The sequence below is a fragment of the Lepeophtheirus salmonis genome, chromosome 4 (assembly GCF_016086655.4).
Source record: "Lepeophtheirus salmonis chromosome 4, UVic_Lsal_1.4, whole genome shotgun sequence".
In the NCBI taxonomy this organism is placed as follows: domain Eukaryota; kingdom Metazoa; phylum Arthropoda; class Copepoda; order Siphonostomatoida; family Caligidae; genus Lepeophtheirus; species Lepeophtheirus salmonis.
The window spans coordinates 18,367,044-18,390,432 of NC_052134.2; the positions used below are offsets into that span (position 1 = coordinate 18,367,044).

Genomic DNA, 23,389 nt, shown 5'->3' on the forward strand with positions numbered 1-23,389 from the left:
GATTATTTGACTATTTAATGTTTTTACTAAAAATTATATAAAATTTAAATTAATTAGAAAGCTAAACCAGTCAAATATATCTTTTTAAGTTAATAATGTCTTCCTTGAGAAAAAAAATTAAAAATTCATAGAATTAGAAGTATGCAAAGTTTAATCAAAATCTAATAACTTATTCTTCCATGATAAATTAGGGATGTGTAAAAGGGCGATTAAGAGAACGAGGAACAGTTTGAAAAGGAAAGGAGTTATAAGATCGACGAGCAAAGAAAAAAAAAACATTGAACCGTCGTCGTCCTGATAAAAAAGAAAAATATGAAGAACATTGTTTTTCCCTGGGTTACTTTAAATTTAGTGTATGGAGAAATATTGTTGAGGAGTGACGTTTATTTGTTAGTTTTCATATTCATTTCATATTTTAGTAAATTGTAAAATAAAAACCAGTAATTTGAAGGTTATGATTCAAGGTTTTACTTTGATGATTATTACATTTAAATAGAAACACATTTTGGATTATTGAATTAGTTAAACAACACAACTTTTTATTGTGTGTATTATTAAGCTTTATTCAAAAATAATAATCATCCCAAAAGATAGACATAAACAACAAGGATACAATCCCCCTAAAAAACAGCAATGAAATTGGTGCGTCGTGCCACCACACTATGTATATTAGTTTTGATCCAACTAGTTCGAAGTGAGGATAAATTACCTCGAACAAAGATCATAAAGACTAAATATGGCAAAGTACAGGGGCGGATTCATCGGCTTATTGGTCTTGGAATCGGTGTAAGTCTTCCACATGTGGAGATTTATCAAGGGATCCCTTATGCAACGCCTCCGGTTGGATCAAACAGGTAAGACCCTATTTTTTGATTAATAGCTTGCTTATAGTCAGAGTCATATATTACAAGTTTGACTCAAGTTTATGAATCTTTGGGCCAATCTATGATGTAACCCCTCAAATTTTTGACCCACAAAACAAAATTGTCAATCACTTTAAATACAAATAAATAAAATTTATTTTTATCAAAAATCATCAAATTTCGGAGCAACAATTCTACGTACGCTACATTAAGTGACAATGTTAATTTCTTCCTACCTCTGCATATTTCGTTGCATTTTATAACATTTAGACTCGTATCTATTTATTCAAGAAAATAAAATATTTTTTTAGTTTGATGAAACATACACAAAATTATTTAGTTTCGTCTTGTAATTTTGAAGAAAAAACATTTGTTAACGAAAAGATTTCATATAGTCATAGCTGACGAAATTATCTCTAATAGATGTATGTCAATTACTCTGTGGCTAAACGACATTTTTGTTTTATATTTTCGGTCGCAGAAGTATCAATATATTAGTATCGGAACTGATACAAACATATTAATATCTTGGCAACACTATTCCAGTCCTGTGCGAGTTAAAAGTATTTTTAATTCAAGTCGTATTTCTGATCTCAGATTCAATCAATCATTATCAATAACATTATTATATAAAATTAAAAAAAATAATGGTGCTATGATTAGGAATAATAATTATAAAATATATATTTTTTTGTAAATCTAAGACTAAAAATCTATAATTATACAAGACAGGATATAAAAAATTCTTATCACTTGGAATACAAGTCAATTCTGAGCTTGAAGTTTAACCTAATAACGCCTAACGGGATTCTATGAACAAGGCAATTCTCTTTTTTCCATAATTATAAATATAGTATCTTAATTAAAAAGTTTCATCAAAGATTTTTCAAAAAATACTTATCGGGGTAATTGAGTTAATTAGACTTAATTTTGGTGGCAATTAATAGTCCTTGGTTCTACTATTTATAGTTGAAAAATCAAGATCAAGTTATCCTTTTATAAATAAAAATAAGAATGACAAATATTTAGTAATTTACTATAAACTGTATGTTAGAAGGTTTCCTATATTATACTTTTTATAGATAAGTACTTCCATTATATATACATGATATTTAAAGTATTTATAATTATGTATTTATTTAGTTCAAGTTAGATTTGCCGTTGAACTTAGAAATGAGATGAATATCTAGAGTTGAAAATAAATTAAATTTTAAATTATAAATAATATATGAAAAATATTTAATTTGTTATACATATTTTTAGTGAATTAAAACACAAATAATATTGTGCAAAAATGAAATAAGTACCCAATTCTTTTTTTTTTTTACATCAAATAAACATACAACCTTATAATTCATTGATATATTTCAATCAATTAAGAACTTGCAACCAAATTTCTGAGATCATCAAAGATGGTCAATGAGGTTAATCATAGTTTAACAACATCATTTTAAAAGAGACTTTATTTGTCTCCGATATGGTCTTTCAAATTGAATTCATCCATTTCTAATGTTTTAATTATGAACATACATTTTTGTTAAATTAATTGCAATTATCAGAGGCAATAAAATAACTAGTCAGATTAATTTTTAGTCGAAAACTCATGATCATACGTCAAAACAATATAAAATATGTAATTTAGATTCAATTTTGAAGGGAAAAAAGAAAAGAGAAATGTGAAATTTATTTAGTTTACATCAACTATTGTACATACAGGCTTTTATTTCATAAACGTACATCAGTCAACAAAAGCCACTTATTTAATGAATGATAAGAATTAGTTGCTTAAAAATAGACCATTTTCTCGTAGAACACAAATTTAAACCAGACTCAATTTGAAAAAAAAATTCCATTCTTTTTTGTAGAAGGGCCAAATATTTTTTGCTCTTTTTTTGTGTGCAAAAGTGTATGTGTACCCCACACATATAATTTTGCTAGTGGCTTGTCAATATTAATTGTAATTTAATTTAATCTTTTTTTTAACCTTTCATACATATTATAATAGATATATATTTAACATGAAAAGAGCTTCAAAGAAAATAAATATTTAGTGATCAAAGAGTAGCTATTAGACCAAATATATATATAACATTTATAGATATGTACATTAATTAGTTTTGTACTTATTTCGAATTCTATTACGACTTTAAAAAAGTAACCATGTGTAAAGAAAATAAATAATACATAATTTCATTCTTTCATTTTGACATTTTTAAGTCGTACATCTAGGTAAATATGATTTCATGTTAATTTAATTAATAAAAATAAAAATATAACCCATAAAAGATATTTTCTTGAGTTTTTTTCTTCTAACATTAACCAATGGATCAAAAAGAGAAAAAAAGTTTTGGAAATTTTGAACATATATTTTGATTTTTTCTTTCCAAAAATGTAAATAGAAACGGGTTATCAAAAATTTTCTTACAGTATATTTTGTTTTTGATCCCTACGGTATTTTTAAAACAAAACTTAAGAAATATTTAGACATTTATATATTCAGTTAGAATTATAAATATATATATATTTTTTTTGCAAAATAAAGAATATTTTTATCATTTATTGATTAAATAAAGAATGTTGTTCTTTTTGTAAGTTTTTACTGAGATTTGTGACCTAAATATTTTGTACAGGTTATGTACATAAATATTTTTCTCACAAAATATTATACAAAATAAATTAAATGTCTTATAATACATTTTTTAATAGGTACTGGTTATAACTAGTGTTGGATTTCAGTCAAAATTTTTGATTTGGGTCGAACATGAGTTTACGCCCAGTCGAGTCGGCTTTAAGTTTCTACATAATAATAAAAAAAAAGTATCTTTGTATTAGTGCCTTTTTGCCCAGTAGGGGTGTTGAGTATACTTGAATATAACTCTACTGGCATTGGTATCCGGCATTGCCTGGAGTAATTATGCATTGGCTAAAAAACAAACTATACTTTAGTGAGACAGAAGATAACTCCCCAAGAAATCGTCAGTAATACTCTATGAACACTCAAGCGTAACTATTCAAGTCTTCGAACCTCAAGAATAATAATAACAGTTCGAGGGGAAAAAATGTAAAATGATGACGCATGAATAATCTAGTCTTTAGAGTGTTCAAAAATAAATGTAATCAAAATTCATTTTTTATATACAGTGTTTATATTTAAATCAAATCTTAAAATAAACTGAAAATGCACATGAATTATGATATACATGAGAAACCAATAACAAAAAACAAAACCAAAAAAATCATAAATTGTCCTCTTTGAAGACGTCGGCAAAATTTAATTCATTCGACCACATTTTTATTTCTTATAGCAAAAATATTGTATGACTGACAACAGGGAGCACTATTTATGCACCATATATGTCTACAAATGTTTGTACCCCTGCAATGTTGCAAAAATAAGATATTGATATTTTTAGATTAAAAAATGGTTGTGATATACATCATGGAGCACTGTATACTATGGGCCTGATGACTTGTTTTCATATATTTATACATTCCAGCAGACAAAAACACAAATTTTTCTTTATTTATATAAAACCCCTAATAATTTTCAATCTTCTAATTAAATTGAAAATGTGAATTCTGCAAAAAAAAAAAAAAGAATACATCGATCATGAGGCAAAATGATAAAATTATGTCACCCATAACAAGCGACATCTTGAGCAATTTTTTTTACATAAAACATAAATTTACTCAGACAAATAAGTGCGTTTTTCCCTATGCTCATAATTTTGGTCGGTCCATAGTTAAAAGGGGTTTCAACCTTTGCTCTGTTTGCAATTATAAATGAAACTACTCCTTATAAAGTCGTTACGTTAATAATGTAATAAAATTGGTAAGAGATAACAATTTCCTCAAGAAAAAAGTAATAACCTAATATATCTCACTCAATACTTCATTTTAAATTGATTTATTAAGTATATATTAATAATAAATAAAGCTAATATATGTATGAATACCTTTCAGAGTTTAATACATAACAAATTGAATGAGTATTAATCACTAACAGAATTTCTAGACCTCATAATTCTCCTTGTGACATATTCTTTTTTGTCCTCTGAGAAGGTGTTCCTGACAATATATATAAAATGCGGATATCTTAGAACACAATTATTTACATTTTGTTATGTAAACAGCAATGAAGAATTTATTAGAATGGTTATAATAGTTTTGTTATATTCCATATCTAAAAGAAAAAAATAATATATAGGTGATATCTACAGTCAAGGGAGTTTTATAAATCAGACAAATATTTGGGCATATTTGTAAGTAATATATTTGAGTCTTTAATGTACTTATTTCTTTAAATTTGGATTTGAAAGGAAACACAACTCTAATATAATTTCAATTGTACTGAATTTACTCTATTGAACCTTCCTTTAATCATTGAAATTAGTTTATATATATATAGTGTATATCAATATATAGGTATTCAAATGATAGAGTTTAAATGGATAATTAGTTTTTACAAACTTTGTTGCCAACCGTTTTTACATATTTAATTATAATCACCTTGAAATCTTAAAAAATGATGTTTAAAAAAATTGCTTGAGTTATTTTATGAATAACGTCCGTGTAAACACTCAAAAATGATATTTAATTAAGAAATTTTTTTATTTTATACAGATACAATATTTTTTTAAAGTGGGAAAATATGCTTTAAAATATTAAATACAGAATTAATGGAAAAAAAATGCCGTGGAAACATTTGAGGAATAAATTATTTCTATTTCTATCATCATTATATAAATAATGTTCCAAAAAAATGTAGTCAAAAACTACAAAAGATGTTTTAAAGAAAATGGCAATTCCAAATATTTCATATAATAATCTAAATAACAAAATTATATTGGTTTTTACTCCAATAAACAAAAAAATACCAATCACAAGTATCTTCGTATTGTATCATATAATAATCCAAAAGAGAACATTTAATCATTCTTTTACTGTAGTAATAACATTATGGTCTTACAATAATTGAATTATATAATTGAAACTGAATTAAAATTTCTAGGTTTTACACTATTAAAAGTGATATACCATAAAGCTATGATATAAGTGTTTAGTATGATTATAAACAATAGTACAAAGCCATATATTCTCTAAGAGAGAGAAATAAGCTGAAAAATTATTTAATAGTCAGATAGAAAAACTTCAACATGGTAGAATAGAAGCACCTCTAACATGAAGAAATAATATTTAATAAATATAAAAACATCAATAATGCTAGAATTTACAGAAAGAGTGTCTCAAAATAAATTGAAGTTTAGTCGAGTTTGTTATTTACCTCATCATGGATTAATAAAAGAAGAATCGTTGAGATCAAAATTGAGGATTATTTTTGATGTATTAATCAAATCAAAAAATCGGGTTTCGTTGAACGATTTTCCCTACCCAGATCCCAAGAAACAACAGGATTTGATTGATTAAATATTTAAATAGTCATTTTGTAGAGTTGCTTTGTTATCAGATATACGTAGCCAAGTTTATACTGTACATCAAGTGCTTCCCATACGTCAATATCAGTTGTACAATGGAACGCTGAAAAAGGTCAAGAAATGCTTATAAATGCATTTGAAGTATTCATGGAATTTAGCATATGTATGTGGATGACCTATTTACGGGGGTTGATACAATAGAAGACACAATAAATTTAGTTCAGTAATTATTGGAATTTATCATTGGAGAGCATTTCAAATTGAAAAAATGGCAAAGTAATATGATTGGAGCGTTGGATAATTTAGAATAATTTTTAATCGCGGGACGTAATCGGAGAAAAGCTATGGAGTTTAGTGAAATTATGGGATATGTTTGGAATCCTAAATAGGGTTTTTGTCGATGTTCATTGAAGAATTTGTGAGTCAAGGGATGTCTACAAAGCGTAAAATTTTGTATGAGTCTGGTAGGTATTTTGATCCGAAGAGATTTGATTCTCTTATGTTACTTAGCGAAAAAGTCATTCCTCAAGATTTATGGAACCTGGGTTTAAATTGGGATGAAGAAGTTCCCAAAAAGTTAGCGAAAAGATGGTATTATAATCTATAATTTCAAAACTATTAGATGAATGATGGCAACTTATTTCATCGAACGTGAAATACTAAGTTTTTTTCCCCCCACAACGCTCCTTACAGAATTGAACGCTTCTGATTTCTATGATGGATGGACTGGTTAATGCCGATGTCTCATTAGAAAAAATTAAACTCCGTATTGGAAAAATTTAGAAGTAGATACATGGCCGATCTAAATGGGAAAAAAATGTGGCAATTTCTATGAGGGCTATTTTGTTATGATTGTTGATTTCATTCGAGAACAAAAGGATTGCCCATTGGAATAATGTTTTTTCTGGTAATGAAAAAAAAAAAAAAGCGTCAATATTCAACTTTCAAATGGTGAGGTTTATCATAGAACTTCAAATAAGCTATTAATAATTTTGCTTGCTAATGAGAACGTAAAATTTCTTAGGCCATTTTTAATTGTTTACATCAACTTCCATGTTGGTATTATTTTTATTATTGCTATGTAGAGTAAAGATGTAGTGTGTTTCCTGTAAGACTAAAATGATGGTATAAAATAAAGTTAAGTCCATCTTTAAAAGAAAGTACATAAAAATCTAACTTGTTTATAAACATTTTTTATCACTAAACTCATTTTTACTCCAAATAAGTATGCATTCAAATTATCATCTAGATACTCTTTGACCACAAAAACAAATGTTTCACTAAATATGCTGACAAATAATAACATTTAACTCTTAAATTAATCACAAAAGAGTATATTTTTATTAAATAATAAGTGATTTTAGAACTTAAGCTAATACTTACATTTTTGAAATAAACAGAATAACAGTAATATTCATTTTAATGAAAAATGGAGAATAATAGTGATGGGCAGATAGACAGTTATTATGGAAAGTGTTTGTTGGACTCAAAAAAAAATTGGGGTTCAAAATTGTAGTGATTCCTGCCATGTCCATACTTATTTTCATCTTCCCTTGCAGTCTGAATTACTTTTAGCTGATTTGATAAAAAATCATGAGAGCTAAGCTAGTCCTCTCTCAAACATTCTTCAAATTGTCAGAACTGCCATATTGCTTTTCCGTTTATATTTTTTTTTCATACCAAAAATGTATGATTTAGAACTTAAATCATGTTGTCACCACTCACAAATGCTTATGTAATAATAAGTGGTTATTCCACGAAATTGCTGAAGCACAACTAATATAATCATGCTATAAAATGAAATTGTGTCAACTTAAATTTAATCATTTAGACCCTCTCTCAGCCTTCACTAAAGTCTAGATAACTTAAATATTTACGAGTATTAAGGAAATTTTTTAGTCATTCACGTAAAAAATTTGACAATGCTTTATGTTGTAATACTTAGATTATAAAAAAAGGTAATTGAAAAAGTATAGTAGTATCAGTTTTCAATCTTCAAAACATGCATAGAAAACAACATTTTTATCCTTTAGAAAGGATGCATAGTATGGCTCATTATTGGAATGATCGTTTGCATATGCAATGTATAAAAGTGTGTATTTTTATGCATTTAAATAACTCTGTTTTAACATAGTTCTGACCACTTCAAATTGTACAAATTGAATTTACATAAGTATATATACATATATGTTGTAAAGTAACATACAAATAATATAATGGGTGCAACATAAAAAAATTGCCCAACTTGAATAATATGAAGAAAAATGTTTTACAGTAGAATTATGATGGTTTCATTTCTGATACTATTTTGACTTACTAGGGAAAAATTATGTAACGTTAAACCTCTAATAAGAAAACAACTTTTTTAAGCATCTGAGTACAACGCTTGGATACAGTTTTAGATCCATAGTATTTTACATCGTCCAAAAACAGATTGTGCAACTATTATTGTACCCACCCACCTTTACTTGTTCAAACATTTTATTAGACATATTGGAACTAATTATTTGGATGTTTTGCAGTAAGTATAAGCTTTCTGCAAAAGTTACTAGTAAAGTAAATATACTAATCAAAACAGACTCATCCTTCATTTTTATATTGGCCAACATGTTTTTAAAACTTTAGTAGAATCGGTTTGACATCAACAGTACGGGAAGTAAGGTTCAATTCTACACTTGTTCTATTGTGTATTTACTAATACTTGTGAAAAAGAAATTTAGAATGGCCAATCAACTTTTTTTTATATATAGAAATGTTTTATAAATCAAAGTTGGTAATTTTTATGCTTAAAAACAGTTGGGAACATTATTGACACCATAACTCAGAGGAAAAAAGTGTTATACCACCGTTGTTCCATTGTTAAATGGAACGATGTAGCTTAGTGGAGAACGCTATTGAAGTAAATTTAATTCTTCTAACATTTTTGTAGGTAGATTTGGTACCTGGTTCTTACTTGAGAAAGAGATATATACATAAAATATTAGGTATAGTCTTGTAAATCGCAAGCCTTGTGTGAATACTTAAGAAAGTAACACAACATTTAAAATTTGAATTTTTTTTTTTATATAAGAGTAGTTTAGTTTTCATTATGTTTGATTAGACTATCTGTAAGGACCTGTGGGGGAAAAAATGAAAAACAGTACAATTTCATAAATAGCAAGAACAGACTACTGAAAATGTTAGGATTTACAACCCTAACTATCTATATTGACATCACTTTCTTGGGTTAGGAAGATTGGTTGATACGTTAAGTGTCTACTTTTACTATACCTAATCTGTCCATCTGAACAATTAAAACATACAAAAAAAAAAAAAAAAAAAAAGAGGATTTTATGAAAAGAAGTTTTACTATTGAATTAGTTTTATAAAAAATGTTCATCGTTGAACTGGCTAGTATCACTCAATGAGACCAAAGAATCTTAGCATTAATCATTTTTTAAATAAGAGAACGAAATATGCTGCAGGTCATCAGGATATATCTCTTTGACATATGCATGTCGGTCTTAACAACCTTGGTCTCCAAACACTACACATATTGTAGTACAGCCGATTGTTGGAGACCAAGGTTGTTAAGACAATTCACCGCCATGCATTGAGCTCTATCCTTACTCCTTATAACAATTTCCTCAGAACAATTGCCTTTCAAATTCTGTAATAAATTATGCCTTCAAATATAATAATACGCCTTTACATTAAGTTTTTCTTTAAGCTTAAAGAAATATGTTTCTTATTCTGGTGATCATATACTATGACGGCCTGGCACATAATCTTAGTATTTGGATGTTTTGTTATGAGTGTTCCATAAGCCCTTGAAGATGGTCTTGCAAAAAAATCTCCAAGTTTTGTGGCTTAGAACCTGATACACAATGAATTTCTTCTTACCTCAGAAAGTTTCAGCGTCCACCAAGATCACAAACATTTTTGTAAGATTTTGTATATTTTTGTTTGGTATAGATTTATTTTTCGTTTGATTTCAAAAAATCTAAATGTTGGGGTGAAATAAAAAGCTAACTTCTCTGTGGGTTGTATTTTTCAGTTTATTCTTCAGATAATCCAAAAATCAAATAAAACTGCGCAAAAAAATTCCCTTCAGCACCCAGATTGATAATATTTTGTGGGGAAAAAATATACAAGTACCTATTCATATATATGTTTAAAGCAGTAAATGCCCTTCAAAAAAACATTTATAGAGATACATATATAAGCTAATGGAATTTTGTGTTATTTACATTTATATATCAATAAATGTTTAGCCTAAATAAAAATATAAAAAGCTCTCCATCGTTCGCTATTTTACTACTACTCAATTAGAAAGAATGGATAAAGATATGTTTTTAGGACATAACCTATCTAAATTTAATTACATATAAATTTTTCTTGCATATTCAAAGGAACATAAACAAACGTTAAAAGTGGAAAGCGGAGTATATTATAGTATATATTTTATGATGCTTTTGTCTCCAAAATTCACTTACTTGAATGAATTTTTTTAAGGCTGCATTACTTTGGATATAACCCTCATTTAAGGTATTTCTTTCTTGACATTTTATTTGACTTAATGGGTTCTACTATTTGTTATTATAAAAACTAAAGGATAGTTTTATTTACTATTAATACATTTTATTTGCTTCAATATCGAGCAGAATACATTTATTTATGCTGATAGACAAAGTTGGTATTGTAACTTTTTGTCAGTACAAAAATTGGAGATATCTAAATTATTTTTCAGGTTATTTTCAATATTACAGGAAAAATTAAGAAATAATGGCTATCATTATTTATTAATTATAATCAAAAATATTATCTACAGTGAAGTTATATTCTGAAGGGAACGAAATGGAAGTTTGAGACATTCCAAAGTAAAAGTTTGATTTTTAAGGGCCAACCTAATGACTATGATTTGTAAAAGTTGTATTTTTTTCTTTAAAAACATTTAAAATAGATATTCTATAATTCCATATAATTTTATGATAGGAATTCATACCGGCAGTTGCATAAATACGCGGACTAATTTTTAAACGCTTATATCTCGAGGTTCCGTGACCGAAAATAAACAATTGCAGCACAAGTAACTCGGTAAATCTTTTGGCTTTGTTTTTGTTGTTCTTACTCGCATCAAACAAAGTCGATTACGATAAATGAAGAGGCCAAACGTCATATGGTTGCAACTCTCTCCGCGCCGGTAGGTCTGTCAAGGAGATAATCAAGGACACTAGACTATCTAGGACCTCTGTGTTCAAGGTCCAGAAGCTTGTCAAGGAGCGAAAAGATCTGAAGGAGGGTGTTCGGACCGGCAGACCACGGAAAATCAATGTGGATGAGGTGAAGGAGGCCTTCACAAAAACATTTGGCCACCTCAATCACCTGATTTGAATCCCCTTGACTACAGTGTGTTGTGGCAAATTGATAATAAAGCCTGTGCTACTTGCCACCCGAATTTGGACTCATTGAAGGCCAGCGGCAATGGGCAGCTATGGAAGACCATTACATCATCAATGTGTGCAAGGCCTTCTGCGGCCCTTAGAGGGTGCCATAGCAGCTGATGGCGATTATATTCAGTAATTATATTAAATTTTATACCAGAATAAATTCTCTATTATATAATTCTAAAAAAAAAATCGTCATACGAATTTTATTACACATTTAATTATTTGCCACAAATAGTCCGCGTATTTATGCAACTACCGGTACATGAATGGCCTGCTTCTAAACTTTCACAAATTCTGTAACAATTATAAAAAACAAAATAATAGCATTCTCTTGTTTTGTCTGTATAAACAAATACTGACTGGCGTCCAGTTTCAATCTTTAGATGAAAGTTCCAGATAAGCAATTTTAAAAATCGTAGGTGTCGCCTGTTATATTTTAAAGACGCCTGGGGGCTATGAATATAACGTACCAGGTCGTGCGAAATGAATTTCCAATACTATCGATTAATTTTTCGAAGAATAGTGATTATAATTTGTAAATTTCTGATATTTCACGAGACAGCTGACAATAGCAGACTGCAGACTCAAGGTTTTTTTAAATTTTTTAATTATTATAGAATTAGTATGTTTTTAAAATATAATCTATGATATTCATCATCACCGTGTATTATGAATAAGTTATAAGGGTCTAATGAATAATGTCGTTTTTTATCATTTTTTCCTTTAAAAATGTAAATATATCAACTTCAGAACAAGGTGCATAATCAATAAAAACACTTTTAAATGATAAAAACACTTTCTCATAAGTTTGATTGATCCTACTTTTAATTTGGGGATTGTTATAAGGGTAAAAATGAATCACAACGATCATAATTCCAAATGATTATAACCCCAGATATTTCAAAATTCAGATGACTGAAAGAAAAACTGAGATCAGTTTAGGATTCTGTAGTCTAAGATAAATTCCTTTTTTTGTACAAAATAAGTATTTCCGTTCCGTATGTTAATTATAAGCAAATAAATTATTTTATAACAAAGTGTCAAGGTTATATCCCACTACCTTTTCTCGTTGGGATACATATATAAAAGAAAATAAAAAGCATTATTTGAAACTTCGAAAATTAATTCCAAAATTTCGGCTAGTGATGGGATGATTTATCTTTCTTAACAATCGATACTTTTATTAGATCTAAATTAAGAACAGTGGCAAAGTATTTTCATGCACGAAACATACTTAAAGTTTTTTAAACCTTATTTAACTTTTAAATTTAATTTCTTTACTGTAATACTTGTAAAATGTTTACTTTTTACGGTACCCTTTTAAAAATTAGAAACGATTTTTAAGGATTAAACACACAACTGCTGGTTTTTTGATTTTTTTTGTAAAATTGATTTATCAACAATGACCTAGGTATTTGTAAGAATAACTACAGTTTTATTAATGCTTAAAAACAAAAGCAATTGATCAAAATGTTTACAGTTATGGTATATTTTTGTAGGTATTACGTTTTTCCCAATCATCCAGATCAACTAATTAGATTTATTGAAAGTATGAGGACTCTAAAATTGAATGAAGAAAGTTAAACGACATTATTCCTTATAAAAAACAAGTATCCTAATAAAAATAAATCAATTATATAGGAAATTCTTGGGACTATTTTACCAAAGTTCACTTAAAATTTACCAGGTAGTGAATAAGATGTGTACCACTTGGCATGCTCTACTTCACATTAATCTGCATGAAATCAAATGAACTCAAACATGGTAGGCATCGAGGAGGGATTTTTTTAAATACATATACAGAAAAAAAATATTATTTGTTACTAGATTTGTAAATCCTAAGCATTTTTTAGTATACGAGTTATTTTTGTTGTTATCTCCAGTATTAAATTCAACTGAAAAATAAAATTATTAGCTGTTTTTTCCGATTACTGATGATTTGCCGATCAATTGGTACATCATTACAAAAGCTATTAATTATTTTAACTTTTTCTTGAAAATTAAAAGGAAAAAATCTCAAGGTATTACTCTGCATATATATATAAATAAATTATTATATTTTATTGTCTAATTCAATTTTTATAATCAGTTGTTCATAAAATTTGATTTTTGTTAAAGCAATCGATAGTTTTAAACAAATCAAATTTTAATAGTACAATCCGAATGTATCGTTTTATGTTATACGAAAACAGAATAATTTACAGCATAAATTACAAAGAAAATAAGCTTGATGATGTCTTTTTAAATATTCTCGACGATAGAACAATTAAAGTAAGGTGGAAAAAACAAATTAGAGTGATGTTTTTATTTTTTTCCTGAAAATATATTATAAAGAAATATATCAATTATTAAAAATTTAAATATACAGCTGCTAGTAAGTCCTTTTTAATGTTTTCTACTAAGTGCAATCTAGAGACTTTTATTTGGAGTGTCAGTCGAGTTGCTAGTCATTTTGCATAATTTTTTAATAATTCTAAGAGAGTGATACCTTGATTTGTAAATCATTTGTTCTGTTGGTATGATCGAAATAGACATGGTAACCCTGATAGTAGTTTAAGTGACATGATTTACAACTCTAAGGATCAGCTTCTTAGAATTAGTGAGAAAATTATATATAATGAATTGTAACTCGGAGTTGGAGTAGAATTGAGGATCGTAATTTTAATAATTCACACCTTTATTCTGGATAACCACAGACAATTTTACGAAAGTTTTGGAGAAGAACAGATAAGCTGTCATGACTTCCATTAGATTAGCTATGAAATGAGTGAAAGAAACACAAATCCCATTTAATACCAGCAATGCTAATATTAATATCAATCTTCAATTCTAGTCCGAATTTAACAAGGACTTACACTTATGTATAACTCCGCAAAAAATCCTCATTTTTATTCTTTGTCTTTCACGCACTAGTGATTATTTCAAACTTGGATGCTCTATCTCCAAGAATAAAAAAATAAATATAACAACAATGTAAAAAAACACTTCAGGTTGAATTAAAAAAAAAGTCGCTCCCTCTTTCATTATCATATGTATTTCTTCTATTGGAGTATATATTGATTAAAACCAACTTGTACGAGCATGAAGGATTCACTTTAAGTGCATTATATGTACTACTTAATGAATGAGTTAATGAATTGATTAATTATATATAAATTTCAATATGATTCTAAATATACTATAAAAATATAATCAATCATTTCTTTGTAAATCCTAAGAGTCTGGAATATTTAGGAAATAATAAATATCTAAGTTAATAAACATAGTGGTTTTGTTTCATAATATTAATTCTTTTAAAGGAATCTCTCTCAATTCAATGTCTGTATGATAAATTATTATTTTAGCCTATATATATAGATTTCATTCATAGATATGCACGTTTTCATTACAAGTATAGTAGAACGATTTTATAATAATACATATTCAGTTTGAGAAGGAAAATCTCAATTTTTATCCATCTGTCTGGTTTCCATGGAATTTTTTTTTTTTTTTGAAAATTTCTTACTAAATCCATTGGAAATTTTGAAGTAACTACTATAAATTAATATAAGCATTACCAATACCTTTGTATATTTATTAATGAAACAAAGTTGCGTGAGGAATATAAAAAAAAATGGAGGAGTCATTTTAATTTTATTTAGATCGGACCGTGTTAGAAGGAAAATAAAATTTGATTAACGAAAATATTTCCTAATTTTATACATGTTCATATGAACTAAATTTCCGTTCCTATGGAAAATGAAAGAATGTATCAAAATTATTTTATTATATTTTTTGTGAGTGTTTGTGTTTTTTTATCATTTATATACATATTTGATTTATTTGTTCATTGATATTGATTATATTCACCTGTTTTGGTAGAAAATAAATAAATAACTACGACCATTGACTTTGTATCATTACAGGAGAAGAGAAAATGTGTACATTTTTAAGTGTGCAACACCCTGCATAATTCTTAAGAATATTTTTTATGAAGAAGATTCATTACAGCAAGGGACAGCTTTCACGAATGATGAAAAAATTTGATAATATTTGCTAATGTAATTAAAAAAGGATTTTTTTATTTCCATGGCTTTTATAATTATTACTTTATTCTGGAACCATAAGTATCAAGTAATCATTCATGCATAAAAGACAAAGAGTACCACTGTTGATTTGTTACTGCTCTTTTCACAAATATTTTTCAATTTATCAAGGCGACAACGTTATCGTTTTTTTGTTTTTTTTGCATACCAACAAATCATATTAATTTCATTACTGGTAATTAAGTTAATTGCATGGTGTCGACAGCAAATAAACTGACTCACATTGTAACCATATCATTTTTGTGGTTATTAAGAGGTGTTATTTTTTACACAAGGAATGAACTCATTTCTTGGTCAGTAAAATAATCAGCTAGTAGTGTTGGATCGATCCAAGCACTAAATTATTGGACAGTCTTTCTTTCCATTTCCAACCCCTATTTTCAGTAGGGAATAATAAAAAATACGACAGGAATGTATTTTAAATTCTCCTCTTTTTTTGCCATTAAAAAGAGAATTCGTAAAAAGAGAAAATTACTGTTGAGAAATTCAATCCTAGGATTGACTCAACTTTAGCTTGCAGCAATTCGAACGATGTATGAAGAGCATGAATTCTTAACCAATTTGATGGGCTATACAAACATGGTTCATAAAAGATGGTTTTACTTTGTAGTTTTATCTTTTGAAACTCTAGGTATAAGACCCTAAACGATTCTTGCAGAAAGTTTTTATACACTGGTGACCGGTATTGCATAATGTAGAAACTGGGAGTCCATCTTCCTAGCGGTCCATTACAATCTGAACACTTTGAATTTTAAACTTCAACAAGATATATTTTATTAATCAACTATAGAATTTAAGAGGTATAGAGGTGTGTCTGACCTCTTATCATCATTGATCTATTCCCTCTTAGTAGAAATGTTGTCTCTCAGGTGGCGGTGGAATGGCTGGCATCCGCTGCAGATGAAGTCATAGCGTCACAGTACTGCCTGACCGTGAATTTGAGGGATTGGTATTTGGATGACAGACAAGGCAGGCCTTCCCCCTTCCAAAATTTGTAGTTGTGGGGGTAGACATCAGGGCTGCAAGGGGCCCAAAAGTGTCAAAAAAGTGTTCAAAAGACTGATTTAAAACTCATTCTAGTGAGTGTTGCAACGGAGGAGATGGGTTTGTTTCATTGCTGGTGTCGAAAGAGACCTTTCCACTCTCACAAGGCTCTTTCCATCCACTTTTTTGATAGATTTCGAAATAGTCTCGTGTGAAACCCAAAAATCTCTTGTATTGACCCTCATGGGTCAAAGGAGATTTGCTTAGCCTGTTTTCTTTAACTCTTCCTGATCCAGTTTAGCATTTTTGCAGATTCCGAGTTGCTTGGATTGTGCGAATGGCAAATTCGTCGATCACGTTGAAGTGTCATTTTTTCGACTTATACATCAGATTCACAGCTCAAATTTATTTTGTTTTGTACCTAATAGTTATTTATGCTTTAGTACATCCAAATTTGAATTCACTCCAACGATTCAACCTTAACTAATTATTGAATTATTAAGTGTTTAGATTTCAATGGACTACCCGTTCTATCTTTTTAGAACCAATACCGATTTCGGGGAAGAGATTACTCATGATTAATTAATCAGTTTTTTTTTCCTCAAAATTAACCTTTGAAAATCCAATTATAAATTCACACAAAAGCTAACAGCAGCTCATTTAGGCAATTCTCTAATTTAAAAAATTATAATTATTTACCAAGGACTAGATGCATTATGAGTACAATTTTGCAAATATGCCAGTGTTTGATTGTTTTGAAGACTGTCAGACAATGCCAGTCTATATTTTTAGTATTATAAATTTTTCAATATTATTTAGTCATGTACTGTCCAAGACTAAAAATGCTATAAATTTAGTCTTGGACAGTACATGACTAAATAATATTGAAAAATTTATAATACTAAAAAATATAGACCGATAAAAACTGTCCACAAAAGGGAATAAGTATGTTAAACAAAAGGCTAAAAATGTTTATAAAAATATCCAAATCAACCATCAGTTAGAGATCCTTTATTATATTTTCATAACTAAACCCACTTATCTAGATAATTTTACAAATATTCGGAAGTAAATAATTGATTATATTTGTAAGTGTTAGCCTGTGATTTTATACAATTTGGAGTCTTTTGAGTATATGTGATTAAATAATGTTACAATAATAATTAAAATTATAATATTTAAAAAAAAAATGGTATATAAATGTACTAAAACTTTTCTCAAAAGGACATAAATCTCCTTAAAACAAAATGAAAGTGTTTGAAGAAAAAAAATAATTTTTAAGATTCACAGATCTATCAATTCTTTTTTTTCTGTTTTAATATATATAAAACAATTTATCAGAATTTATCATTTCTCAAAAGCTGAAAAATAATGTCTGTCCACCTAAGAATAAATTCTAATGCATTGGAAATAATATTTGGATATCCTTAAAATATTATGTTGTTTATTTAATGTGAAGATATAAAAATTGATTGATAAATCAAACGGAGTAATTAATTTATGATTAAAAAAATAATAATAATATATTCAGATATATATTTTTGTTGCGATAACATAAAAACAAGCTGAGATACCTTTTTTCAATATTGCGACAGTATAATAAACGTATCCATTGATAAGAGTACAATAATTTATACTAATTTAAAAAAATGATAAATTTTTTAGGCGCCGTGATTTTTAAGGTTAACCGAACCTGATAAAAATTGGTTATTTGGTGACACTGATAATAAAAGAAACTTAGACGTCATGACGTGAAACTTATTTTTAAAGAGGATTGTATAAGTATTCACGTTACGAGAACAACGAAAAAAAGAAAGGATTAGCTGGTTAAGAACATACCTCACCAACTGAAATTGATTGTATAAAAATTTGATTTAAAGTTCAAATACCGCACGATAAAATTGACTGAATTTGTGTATAATATGTTCATGTAAAAATTTAAACAAATATCATTCATATTAGTAACTTGTTGGTTAGTTTTTTAGTGGTTTAATATTGTATTTGGGTCTTCAAAAATCCCTGTTCGGTTTTTCATTCAAGTAAAAATTTTATATTGCATTTCTGTCTGTTTCTTCTACAAAATTCCAAACATCTTATATGTTATCTCCACACATTTGAGTTTTATTTTTATTTTAATATTCAGTCGTGATTTCATTCTTTAGGCAAGATTCTAAAAAAATTTTAAAATTACAATCGGGGACTATTTTGTGTAGTAGTAGTGAGGAACGTGTGTAAATTATGTAAAAATTGTTTGACATAATATTTTATAAAGTTAAATAAATTGTAATTAAGCTACAATTATAATTATTGAGGCTTAAAACAAAGCAGTTATTTGCTTCAACTTTTAATATACAAACAAAAAAAAAATGTTCCATTTTATTTTCAAAATATTAAATTTCTAAAATTATTCAAACGCAAAAGACACACTAGAGTAATAAAATGAGTTTGTTTAAGTTTGGTGTCATTTAAGAATTTTAAATTAGTGCTGTTTGTTTTAATTAACTCATTGGAACCAAATTTACTTCGAAACCTTTCCAGAATTGCCAACAACTAATTACCGAATCAATAAATCATCTATAAAGCAAAAGTTAGCATCTTTATGTGGCATATCAGGGCCGGAACTTTTTTGAATTTTTATGAGAAAAAAATCAAAAAATAAATTATATTGAACAAAATATCAAAAACAAACAGATATTCAGAAAAAATCAAATTTTTGAAAATTTTTTTCCTAATCTATAGTTTTTCACAAATAATAATTATTTTTGAAAAAAAAATTCAAAACTACATAGCTGTTCACAAAAAAATAATTTTTTTAGTAAAAGCTTCAAAATTCAAAACTATTCACTAAAAAATTAAAAATTCATATTTTGAGAAAAAAAATTATATATTAATTTTATATTTAAAGTTATATTACATTTTTCTCACAAAAATTTTAATATCACCATTGCTATTTTCAAAAAATTTCAAATGTTAAATTTTTTGAAAAAAATTTCAACTATAGAAGAAGGGGGCTTATACTTTCCATTCCATCCTCTGCGGACCCCTTGCATCCCACTATTATCTCTCAATGAAAATTAATTTATAAGGAATAAAAAAAATCACAGGTATTAAAATACCAAAGCTAGGCTTATTCAGTATATAAACAATGGAGGACGTAACCTCTCGGATATGATTTTGTGTAAAAAACACAAAAAAAAACAATAACTCTTATTGTGTACTATCCCAATGAAACAAAAATAAAACTTTTTAAACTTAAAAAACTAGTTAAACTGTCATACTCGGTATAAATATTAATAAACAATAATCTGAACAGTCTTTTTTTTAAATTGTCAAAATCTGCAATCATTAATATAAATTTCTTAGGGAGAGAGCATGAAGCACAAAGTAATCACCTGTACTTGAAGTGTTGTGACGATCTTTATGTAAGACTTGAGATTGTAGTTCCATCAAGCTCAAGTTCCTACATATAAGTCTTACAAATGATAAAGTTTGCTCCTTGATTAGGTTACTCCAATTTATTTCTTCATTTTTAATCAGTTCTAGTATTGACAGTCCGAAGGACCCGTTCTAAAATAATAAACACTGACACAAAACTATGCAGTTGTGTTAATCCGAGACAAAGAGTAATATGTAGTTTTTTTAGTTAGTTATAAGTATAATACCTTGTTGGACTTTTAGTAAAATGAGAATCGATATTGGAGCTATTCCTGTCTATGTCTTGCTAGAAACAGAGAAGTATAAGTGTTTATATTCTTCCTCTTATTGAAACTTGCATCTATAAGATGAAACTTTATCACTCTAAATCTGCTTTACTCAAAAAAAAAAATTGTAGATAATTTATTTATTGAAAAGTACCTATTGCACCTTGACACAGGTATAAATACATACCCAATAAATAATTTTGTTAAATCAAATGTAAAGTTGGGAGTTAGATTGGAGCTATAATTGAATAATTCATTTTGAGAGGGCTTCTGATATGAATGACTATTATTTGTATGACACGTTTCAAATATATCACTACTTACGTTTACGACCCTATTTAAGAACAAAAAAAATCATAAATGTGTCATGCATTCAAGATATAAAGGTAACACCTTACAAATGCATGCATCTATAAGCAATTTTGTATCTATTATTTTTGTGTTTTCATTGTAAATTGTATCTTGCAAATCGTTTTTTTATCTTTATCCTTATTCATTTAAGGGATATAAAAGTAGTCTTAAGCTTTTTAACGACCTTAAAGAACGTTTTATAACAAATATTCAATTTTATTGAAATACAAGATTTACTTTATTTCTTATACATTAATGCGTTTCTATTAAGAGATATTGAAAAAAAATATTTTTGTAAAAAAATTAATTCTAAAAAAGTTTAATGGGATTACATAAATTCAATATAAAATGATAGCAACAATTCATTTAGGATTTATATATTTAAATGTAGGTATATACTTAATCCTTTCCTTTTCATGGTTGTTCTTTTTTTTAAGTTTATTTGCACTGTTCTTAAAAATGAAACTTATCATATAATTAAAAAAAAACCTGAACATTTTAGACAAATATTTTAACCTAGCATTATTTTTACCTAGGGAGCTCAAATGGTAAGTAAAATCTCTCTCACAAGGATTGCTTAAGGTACGGAGTATTGGATGTTTTCGACATTATAGCCACTTGTTTGAGTGAATAAAAAAAGTTAAATTATACCTATAACACCAACTACGTAAACACAGAGTCATTTTTATTCGTGTACATGCATACAAACACATACTTTTTATTTAATTCACACTATTATTACAATCCAAGAACATAAATATTAAATTCTTAATTGTTTAAATTAAACTATCCTAGAATTCCTGTTTTAATTTTGTACATCTAAGTTTATATAAATACTATTTTTTTTACTATTTTAAATTGAGATCTTTAATTTAGTTACTTAAATGCAAAAGAGGGATTGTTAATTAGAATAACGATACTTATAAAGCTACATTTTCTTTAATAAACAAAGTAAATTTTATTTCCAGCTATCTGTCTTTCAAGATCCCAGGATTCCCTTGCCCTAAATTTCTTAGGGCTTTATGTTTCACTTTTAATTGTTTCATAATAAAAGTTTCATATAATAATAAATAATCCCTTAGAAATGATGTTGAACAAAGTACCAAATTCATTCAAAGGATGGTACTATCGTTAAAAATTGTATACAATTTCTAATTTTAATTCTCTTTTTATATCCCATAAATATGTTTAAAATCAATTTATTTTAAAGAATTTTTAAAATTATAATCTTCAAGCTTCCAACAATTATTTCTTCTGATAGGAAAAGGCTCTGTGATTTAAAACTTTTCTAGTTTTGGGACAGAAATACTACGTCATCATTTTTATAAATTCAATATTGAATTTATCATTGCATTTTTACTCCTCCAAACAACACATATTTTAAATCACAGAACCTCTTTCTTTTAAAAGAATAATTATTGAGGTTTTAAGATTAAAAAATTTAAAGATTGAGACATAAATTATTATAGATGTGTAAATGGATGATAGATGTGGTAACCTACATATAGTATTAAAATTGGGTTTTTTTTTTGCGGGAGACTGGATTGAGTAATGGAACTTAAAATCCAAACATTTTTATAAACAACCAATCCCACACTATTGGTGATATTGATAAAAGTGAGGAAAATGAGAATTGAGTAAATATAGATGGATGATATAGGCTTATTATTTTTTTTTTTATAAAAAGAAAAATTATTCATGGTTTATTATTTACTAATAGGATCTCAAAATTGGCTTAAATACATTTTCTAGGGGAATGCATACAGTAGTTGTGTTATTTATGACATAGGATATACCTATTTAGGAAAAATGTGCAAATATTTTTTTACTAGTTTATTTATATACATGCTAGAAATAAGCAAGTATTCGGACTATTGTTAAATAAATATCCTATGTTTTGTTTATATACCTATCAACAACAACCTGTACTAGATAAATCAAACTTTTTATGTGAGAGCACGTTCTTTTTTTGTTTTTGTACTTCATGTAATTTATGACTCTATTAAATTAGACACCATTTAATAATTAGAAAGGTAAACAATTATGCGAATTATACCTTGTTTTGGGTAAAAAATTACCTCAATAACTACATTAAACAAATGGAAACAAATCAACCCAAATTTGTATTATTGGATATGGTTCTGATACAACTACGAAAGCAATAACAAGGTCATGTAAAACTACTTTAAACGATATTGGCTGACAAAAATTATACCATTTTACATTTTTGTTTTCTCAATAAATTTTTGGAAAAATATTTTCAAAATGAAATCATTGAATATCTTACTTCATTGCCTTCACCTAGCATAGTACAATACTCCAGAATGCTTTATTGTATTGCTTGTATCCCCAAAGAAAATTAAGGTACCAATTTTTCCCGTAATACACTGATATCTGTAAATTTTTGACGTCATGAATAATTATAAGATAATTGCTACTTTTATTAAATCAAAATTATTATCCTGGAATATCAAAACCTTAACTTTTTTTCCCATTTATTCAACTTTATTTAGAAAAGTGCGTTTGGCCCTGCATTCTCAC

General features: G+C 27.4%; 1 protein-coding gene across 1 annotated transcript in view; it reads left to right on the plus strand.

Annotated features, from left to right (window-relative positions):
- Window positions 1-350: 350 nt before the first annotated feature.
- Window positions 351-23,389, plus strand: part of LOC121116571 (neuroligin-1) — a 437,035-nt gene continuing 413,996 nt past the window's right edge. The window contains exon 1 of the mRNA XM_071887683.1: window positions 351-854. Coding sequence (XP_071743784.1) covers window positions 634-854 — 221 coding nt within the window. The 5' untranslated portion in view covers window positions 351-633. The remainder of the gene's footprint in view (window positions 855-23,389) is intronic.